The sequence below is a fragment of the Callospermophilus lateralis genome, chromosome 6 (assembly GCF_048772815.1).
Source record: "Callospermophilus lateralis isolate mCalLat2 chromosome 6, mCalLat2.hap1, whole genome shotgun sequence".
Taxonomy (NCBI): domain Eukaryota; kingdom Metazoa; phylum Chordata; class Mammalia; order Rodentia; family Sciuridae; genus Callospermophilus; species Callospermophilus lateralis.
Window position 1 is genome coordinate 9414425 of NC_135310.1, and position 9070 is coordinate 9423494.

The 9070-nt window shown below is 44.0% G+C and overlaps 1 protein-coding gene across 1 annotated transcript; it reads left to right on the forward strand.

Annotated features, from left to right (window-relative positions):
• The first annotated feature begins 260 nt into the window (after positions 1-260).
• On the forward strand, positions 261-8827 carry Tagap (T cell activation RhoGTPase activating protein). The gene is made up of 10 exons (XM_076859392.2): positions 261-375; positions 937-1021; positions 1112-1165; positions 1465-1534; positions 2834-3000; positions 3673-3834; positions 4309-4418; positions 5777-5972; positions 6569-6683; positions 7382-8827. Exons 2-10 carry the CDS (start codon positions 995-997, stop codon positions 8650-8652), a joined length of 2172 nt encoding a protein of 723 aa, XP_076715507.2. The 5' UTR covers positions 261-375; positions 937-994; the 3' UTR covers positions 8653-8827.
• The last annotated feature ends 243 nt before the right edge of the window (positions 8828-9070 follow it).

Here is a 9070-nt window from a genome sequence, read left to right on the forward strand (position 1 = left end):
CATTAATCAGCGCCTTTACCTTTGTGCAGGATGTCATCTTTTCCAACCCTAGTAGTTTACAGATTTTGTGCTTTGAAGTGGAGGCGGGGGTAGGGGTGAGGGGAACCATCCCTGCCCTAAAAGGAATGAGGAAATGAGAACTGAGCAGTGTCTGGCTGGCTCGGTCTGTGTGACAGCCCGTGATGTTCCTTCCGGTCCCAGCAATATTGTGAATTTCCACCTGCCCGCCCCTGCAGTTTATAACGCACAGCACATGAAGTTAGAGCAGGTCAGTCCCTCTGCCAGTGGGTTAGCAAGAGCGGAGTGACATGCCGTGCCTCTCCTTTCCCACAGCGCACCCGAGATAAAAGCACTCTGGCCAGAGACCCTCCGAGGGTAAGTACATAGATTAACAGGACTAGAAAACGAGCTGCCTCCCAGGTCACAGCTCACTGAAATGACGTGCAACAGAAAACGGCGATGAGGAGGGTACGTCCGTGTTTAAAAAGCTCCAAACATGGAATGCTTGGCTTCAATGTGAAGGTGGCACTTTTAGGGAGTATGAATTCTTTAAATGTTATCTTTAGTTTGTGCTTACTATACATAGCATCCTGGATATACATTTTATACTTTTTGAGTTGGATGAAAAAAAATTAATATGGAGCAATTAATATAGTACTTGAGATCACTCCAGGAAAAAAAAAAAAGGGCAGTTGTTATTGGAATTAATATTCAGCCAATCTCTTGTTGAGGATATAATAATAAATAGCAAAGTTTGGGATGGTAAGGACAACTGGTTTAAGGATTTAGAAATAAGTGCAATCAAATACTGTTATTAGTGGCATCTGACATTTGGTAACAGGCTGAATGAAAACTTTTCTAACAGTTTCAAACTCCGCTTTGGCAAAGAGGCACTGAAATTGGCCAACTTATTCTTTTCCATGTGATTTATTGTAGACAGAGTCAAGGTCCCCCAGAAGTGAAATCCATCCCTAAAAAGCCAGCCCGGATACCAATGAGGTTGAGAAGCAACTTCGATGCGGTATGTGCCCATTTTACATCTGCTCATTCATATTTTCTAGAGGCAAAAGCCAAAAGACATTTACTTAATTTTATTTTTTTTCTCTTTTAGTCAAAAACACTAAGTGCCGGTAACATGGAGACATTAATTGAATGTCAGTCAGAGGTAAGGAAGTAATTTTTTTTAAACTTCTTATTTGTATTACCAGAAGATGAAAAGCTTTCTGTTTTAATTGAATATTATTTAGGCTGTTTGATTATCAGTCAGAAATGAACATGATAAATGCAATAAATTAAACATATTAATTGAGATCTCCTATGATACTGATTCTTACTGGAAAAATCAATACACTCTATTGACCTAATTGTTAAGATGAATAAAACGTTGTGTGTTTTGTGGAGAAAGACTGAATAGATTTCTTCAGTCATGATTTATACTGATTTATACGTGATTTATATTTTTAGGGTGACATCAAGGAACATCCCCTGCTGTTGGCATCATGTGCAAGTGAAGATAGCATTTGCCAGCTAATTGGTGAGTTTTGAAAAATACTGATCTTTTCTGCAAGTGCTAACGACCAGTGCTCTTAGTTTGCAAAACCACAGTATTTTACTCTACTAGGAATTTTTTTTTTGTAACTGTTCTCCTAAAGACCGCAGAACATTAACCCTTAACTAGCCGGCGTGTTCCAGCTCACTAGATCAGCAAGTACAGAGATCGTCAGTACAGAGATCCTCTTACAGGCAAACTCCGCAATGCGAGGGGTTTTTAGTGGGGCTGACAAATCTCCTGGCCACTTGTTTTGATGGTCACAGCATGTGTACATTGAAAAATACAAAGTGCCTTTTCTGTGTTCTTCCTTCCCTAATGGAGAATGCATCTAAGAGCTCATGAATCGATTGTTGTTGATCTCAAATCCCAAAGAACCTACATTTGCTCTTATTTATTTATTTTTACGGTGCATTTCATTATAACATAACCCTGAGCCAGTTTTCCTGAAGACTCAGGCAGGGCACTTCACTTTCATCCAGCTTCTACTTGCCAGTACAAAACATGTGATAACATATGCCAGTCATTTAGAAAATGCAGATTTCATGATTAGGCCAAAAGGAGAAGTAAGGGAACTTTTGAGATACAATAGTCATTGCACACTCTGGATTTTGGAAGAACAGAACACTGATAATGTGTGGCTGATAACTTTCAAATGCCAGGTCTAGGTTCCAGCCTTCCTAAAGCAACCCATGGGGCCCCTGTCCTAAAGTAGCACCCTGAAAGCCAAGGGGACAGCAGAAGTCCTGAGTGGTGTAGCTCCCTCTAGTGACTACATAGTGCTAGTGTGGCTGCCGAGGGTTGATGTGACCCGCCCAGCCAAGAACCTTCTAAAGGATCTTGGGCAAGTCACTTCCCCTCCTGTTAAGTTTTGTTTTCATTCACCAGCCAAAGTAGCGAATTAAAATAATCTATTTAGTCATAAATGTCCCCTGTAGTTATTAAGGCTAGTACCTTAAGATGGTTGTTTATGACCTGCACAGTTATGTTTTGCTAATTTCTTGCAACAAATAGCTGAAGAAGATAAAAACAGGAAAGGTGGGGACGATGAGGAACCTCGGTGTGATATACAAGGGCTGGTTGCCCTGGTAACCATGTGGTTGTTTTTTCAACTGTTTTTCTAGATCAAAAGTCATGCCCTTTGCTTTCTCAGTTTTTCTGAATTATTTCCCCACACGGCTTACTAGAGATGCCAGTATGCGACCAACATAGCCATTTTCTTGGATCCTTGCTTATGAACCCTGTAAGCTGATTTTTCTCTTTCTCATGCTTTCTTGTCTCTAGAAGTTAAGAAGAGAAAGAAAGTTCTGTCCTGGCCCTTCCTCATAAGAAGACTCTCCCCTTCATCGGATTTCTCTGGGACTTTGGAGCCAGACTTGAAAGTGTCACTATTTGATCAACCCTTGTCAATTATCTGCCAAGAGAACGGCGCCCTACCCAGACCCATTCAGGTGAGTGGGCTTTACTTGTAAACCTGCTTTGGTTTCTGACATGGGAAAAATCCTTGGATAATACGAGGGTGCTAGTCCTACTAACCTTATTGGGGTTGAGCTTTGGAATTTTCCATTCTTGCAAATGGGGCTCCCACCTCCAAGCACAGTTGGAAGAGAAGATGCCAGTTTATGTTCTAGAAATTAGTGTTTGCCAATGAGCTCAGGGTGATGGTCTCTTCCCCAGTCCTCTGACTTCACAGAGGCAAGAAGGCTGGAAATGTATAGCTTCTGAATATCAGCAGGCAGAGACAGAGTACAGAGGATATGATCAGAGAGCCCACGTTTTCATGGAAGTATTGACAGGCAGGCGGCCCGATGTCATTTTAGACTGAAAAATGAGCGCTTCACAATTTACCTCTTAGAAAAACAGCAGGGTGAAGGGAGACAGTTGGCAGTGGCTGCCCTGGGAGCCAGCTCTGGCCTCAAGACTCTCGTTACAACTATCAGTATAAAAAAGAGAATTAGCTTTGCGGGGAAAGGATATTTTACAACAGGTAAACTGAGGGACTATTCATGAACATTGTTGTAATTCTCTTTTCTAACTTGTATAGATTTTCATGTATCTGTACCAGCAAAGTATGTGTCCAAGCCTTGGGTCACCATTTCCTAATCCCACGTCTGTTCCCACAGGATATTCTCGCTATCCTCTGCCTTAAAGGCCCCTTGACGGAAGGAATATTCAGGAAAGCAGCCAGTGAGAAAGCCCGCAAGGAGCTGAAGGAGGCGCTCAACTGCGGGGGAACTGTGGACCTGGAAGGGCTGCCCGTACACCTGCTGGCCGTGGTCTTCAAGGTGAGCCACCACACCTGGTCAGAGAGCCTGCCCCAGGGCTCTGCCTCCACCGCCTCAGGCAGCAAGGAGCAGGCTCTGCCCGCTACAAGGCACACAGCTGAAACTGGAGTCTCATTACTGTAGCTGAGCCTCTTGATTCTTCTCATCAGCACGCTGGTTTAACAATCCCAGACTTCATTCCTCCAAAACGTTGGAAATTTCCTTGTCCCGGGGCCAAACCCGTACCCCTAAATCTGTACCCTCGGAATTCACTCATCTGGAGATGGTGCCTCTTCCTCTCCCTGTGGTCAGGAAGCTCCTGACACAGCGTGAGCTTGAGCGAGGTGTCCTCAGATGAACCAAAGGCAGGATGCAGGGATGGATGCGTCTGTGACAGGGCCAGCTCAGGCACCTTGAGGTGGAACAGAAGCCAGGGGAAGTAAGACCGCAGCACAACTCGGGGTGTAAACAGCCACACCCCCTTTCCCCCTCCAGGACTTCCTCCGGAGCATCCCCCTGAAGCTACTGTCCTGTGACCTCTTTGAGGAGTGGATGGCCGCCCTGGAGAAGCAGAATGAGGAGGACAGGATTGAGGCCCTCAAGCTGTAAGTCCTCGATGTCATCCCGGAGGCAGGGCCCAAGAGTCTCCATTTTTTTGCTGGTTCATAAAACTGGCCAAGTGCACCGCCATCCGTGTCTCCCTGAAACTGTGACCTTGGGGAGTTAGAGTGTGATTGCTCATTCACTCCCAAGGTTAAAACCAGGAGGTGCCCTGGATTTTTTAAAAGTAGTTTTAGCCAAATAGAAGAAAGTACTTCTTCAAAACATAGAAAATCACTTTAATACTCACAGAGTTCAAGGGGTGGAGGATCCAAAAATATAAAGTGTTCAAAAAGGTATAAGAGAAGATCAAACGTGGAGACTTTAACACAAACTAGTCAGCAGAGAGTAGGAATTAGGATTATTCTTAACTATAGTGATTGGTGTCAAGCAAGACACTCTACCGTAAACTTCCCGTAAAGGGTAGGAGAGCCATTTGGATGGGACTTTTTGTTCATAAAATTCCACTGCATATTCTGTTTGTTCTTATAATTAACAAAAAGGAAAACTATATAAGACATTCCAGTGAGTCACAGTGATTACATATATAAATGACAATGTGACCTCTTGGAGACAGCACTTTTGCCACATCCTAAGGAAGCCTATCTATGTATTAGAAATGTCCCCCACAGCTAAATATTTTCAATGCCAACTTGCAAACATGAAGACATCAGAGTGTTTGCCCCACCACCAAAAAAAAAAAAAAAATCCTAAGATTATCACAATAATTTTCTACCTAGACATAAAACTCTTTGATAACAACAATTCTTCTGAGAAATGAAAAGGATCTGTATATTGGGGTCACCATTTCATTCTTTTGAAAAAGTGAGACTTAAAAATCCAATGATTGTCATTAGTAGTAATGTTTCTATTTAAGTGCTGCCTGGAACCACATTTATGGAAACATCCAGACAGTCTGACTTATTCTCAGAATGGTATAGAAATGGGTCATCTTGGTTTGGTGCTCACAGTTCAAAAAAAAAAAAAGTCAAGAAAATCAGTCTTGTAATGTTCAAAGAGAATTTCTACAAAGTTAAATGCTTACTCAACAAAATGGTTTTGAAAACGTAAAGGCACATCCTGGTGCTTAATGCAGGCTCTGTTTCATAAGTTAAGATCCATATAAATAATAAAGGGCGGTGCTACTGGTGTCACGGTTATAGCAACCTTGTGGTTAATCAGTCTCATTCCGTGTCAGTTGCTGCTGAAGTATCTGAATGGGCATTTCACAATATTACTGGGAAAATGCACCTTCCCCATTTTAAAAGAAGTCTGGTTTGGGCAGAAGCTTTGAACAAGCTACAATAAAGCTGGATAGGCCATCATCCCCCTTAAAAATTACTGTCCCTTCTCTTTATTCCAGGGTGGCAGATCAGCTCCCTCGCCCCAATCTCCTGCTGCTCAGGCACCTGGTCTACGTGTTGCACCTGATCAGCAAAAACTCTGAGGTTAACAAGATGGACTCCAGCAACCTGGCTATCTGCATCGGCCCCAACATGCTCACCCTGGAGAATGACCACAACTTGTCATTGGAGACCCAGAGAGACTTGAACAATAAGGTTGGTTTTGCTTATTTATGAGAAACCCCTGGTTTATGATCTCACCCTCTTTGGCAAAAGCCAAGCAATGAGACACTTCTGGATTTCTCAAAGTGACTCGAGGTCACAGTTCAGGTCTAAAATGCAGAGTGCTATTGTTGTGGCTCTGCTCTCTTAGAGGTGTGGAGGAAACTGAATAAATCTGTGTCCTGTCTTCCTGGGAGACAGAGAACATCACACCCCCTGGGTAGGAAGCCCTCTTGTTTCTGTCTGTGCTTTGGGACCAGGACCCAAAGCACTCGGGCAGTCCAACTACCAATTTGGGAAACTATCTGCTTAAACAATATTTTTTGCATTTTCACAGTAATATTATGAAATGTCCACTCAGATACTTTAGTTATTTTAAAGTCAGTTTTTTTTTTAAATTTTTCCATTTAAAAATGCATATCTCAAAACACATATATCTAACTTGAGTGTATATTGTTACCAAAGTTCAGTATGCTCTAGTCTCATTTGGGCACCTCCCTAGTAGTTGGCTCCAGTGTGTCCTCCTTCCTTGCCTCTGTCCTAAAGCAAATGGCCCTAAAGTTTACGATCTGCTTGTTTTTTCCCCAAAGGTAAAGACATTGGTGGAATTCCTCATTGACAACTGCTTTGAGATATTCGGGGAGAACATTCCAGCTCATTCCAGCATCACTTCTGATGACTCTCTGGAACATACCGACAGTTCAGGTATAGAATGTGCTGTCATTCGATTGTGATCCTGGGGAGAAATTTGTGCCAGTCCATACTAGTGATGTGAAGTCTCCCTGGTATTTAAAGAATTTGCCTTTATAATCACCAATCAGACTGGCCTCGAGTCTGTAGGAAAGTCAGGAAACCTGAGAACCTTGCTCCCAAATTTCTTTCTAATATCTCTTCCGTCACTCTTTTAGCCTGAGTCTGAAACTTTTCTCCTTCATATTCTAGATCTCAAATAACTGCTAACTTTACTAAGTAACCTTGAACTATAGATCTGGGTAAGAAACTTTAGTCTGTACGTAATGAAGTACAAGTCCTTAAAATGGAAATGGATCCTACAAAGGAGCCATTCAAAGGATTGGTTTTAAGATTTAAAATAAAATTTTAAAAAAAAATTTTTCAGTGAAGACTGTCCTTCTTCCTTCTTCTCCTTACTCTTTCTCTCTTTCCCTCTCCCTTTTTCCTTCCTCCCTCCCTCATTCATTTCCTCTTTCTTCTTTACTTCTTCCCATCTGAAATAAATTTGGAAACAAAATTTTAATGTGATAAATTTCTTGTCATATCACGCTCCAAAACAGTTCCACCAAATCACCTAGAACCATATTGGGCATGAACAGGGAGGGCTCTAGTAAATATCATTTCTTAAAGAACTTGAACACAAAGCTCAACTCTTCATTAACTTTCCCCAGACATGTCGACCCTGCAGAACGACTCAGCCTACGACAGCTATGATCCTGACTTTGAACCCACCAGTGCCATCCACAATCCCAGAAGGCAGCCCCCGGTTCCCACAGCCGTGGCTGCCGGTCTGGACAACAGAGGGCCCCAGGACACCTGTGAGTTAAGCCCAGAGCCCATTGTGAGCACAGTAGCCAGACTGAAACGCTCCATCAACCCGGCAGACAGGAGGTTCTCAGAACCCAGCATGCCACCCTCACAAGAGTGCCTTGAGAGCCGGATGACAAACCAAAAACTAACCAAAAGTGAGGATGACTTCACCGGGCCCCAGGCCAGCCCTCACTTGGAAAGCGAGGACACGGAAGACCCATTTCCAGAGGAGGTCTTCCCTGCAGTAGAAGGCAGAGCCAAGAGACCAGTGGACCTGATGATCAAGAACTCAACCCAGAGTTTGCCTTTGCTGCAGGGACCAGGACCCAAAGCCTTCTCCAGCGGCTCCCTGGGTGGGTCCTCTGACAATTCACCTACAGCTTCTCCTTCCTGTCCCAAAAAAAATTTCTTCACCAGACACCAGTCTTTCACCATGAAGACTGAGAAAAGCAAGCCCAGCAGAGAGATTAAAAAGCACTCCCTGTCATTTTCCTTTGCCTCTCACAAAAAAGTGCTGCTCAAGACCCCGAGCTGTGAGACTGGGAAACCCAAAGACTTTACCAGAGACCAAGTCAAGAAGGGCGTGAGAAAAGAAAGTCAGCTTGCTGGAAGGATCGTCCAGGAGGGCAGGCCCGACGTCTGCAGCCAAGCAGCTGCAGGCTGCGGATTGCCACCCTGGGCCCCCTCAGTCAATGACGTGTTCCAGATGGTTGACCAGAGGAGCCCAGGAAGCCCGCCATCTTATGAAGAGGCCATTCAGTGCCAGGCATCTGGACTCTTAGCCTATGGCAGCCAGACCGTGGGAAGTATGCGGGCGAGAATGCTGAGCCAGGACTCCATGCCTCTTCTGCCTTCTCACCAAGGAGGAGGCTCCAGGATTATCTGCCATGAAGAAGCACTTAGTGGACGCAGCCTGTCTTCCATGACTGAGTGTTGGGAACAGGGTGGGACTGTGAGTCCCTCTGGGGAAATTCAAGGGCCTGGGACCTCACCCGGGAGGCCTGAGCTTCCCAGGCTAAGGACTGTGTCCGAGTTTATGCAGAAGGACAAGCGGGACTATCTCAGGCGACGATGTAGCCAGCCCATCTTTGAGGCTGACCAACTCCAATATGCTAGAGAATCCTACATTTAGGAAGGAAGGCCATCAGCCATGCCTAGCTGGTGGCATTTCTGTAAATATGTAACTACAGAAAGAACTGCTTGTAGATCGTTTTCAAAAAAGTCATGAATAAGCTCTTTCAGAAAGTTGTACAGAGCCCTCCATGAGGACAGCGGCACGGTGGCACTTCAGAGAGTTTCTGTGCATACCTGGGTTTGTGCAATATGTAGCAAATGTATAAAATGTATTATAGACAGGTGTTAGGTGCAAGGACTGTCTACCCAATGCCTGAATGCATTTATTTTTTTCTTGTGATACGTTGCTATTCTTTGCCCCCCACCCCGGGGCATATTTTTGTGGGTTAGTGTTTTAAAATCATCTTTGCTTTTTTAATGTTGCCTCAAATGTCATGCCAGTTTTCACATTTTCCACCAATTCCATCTAGGGAAAA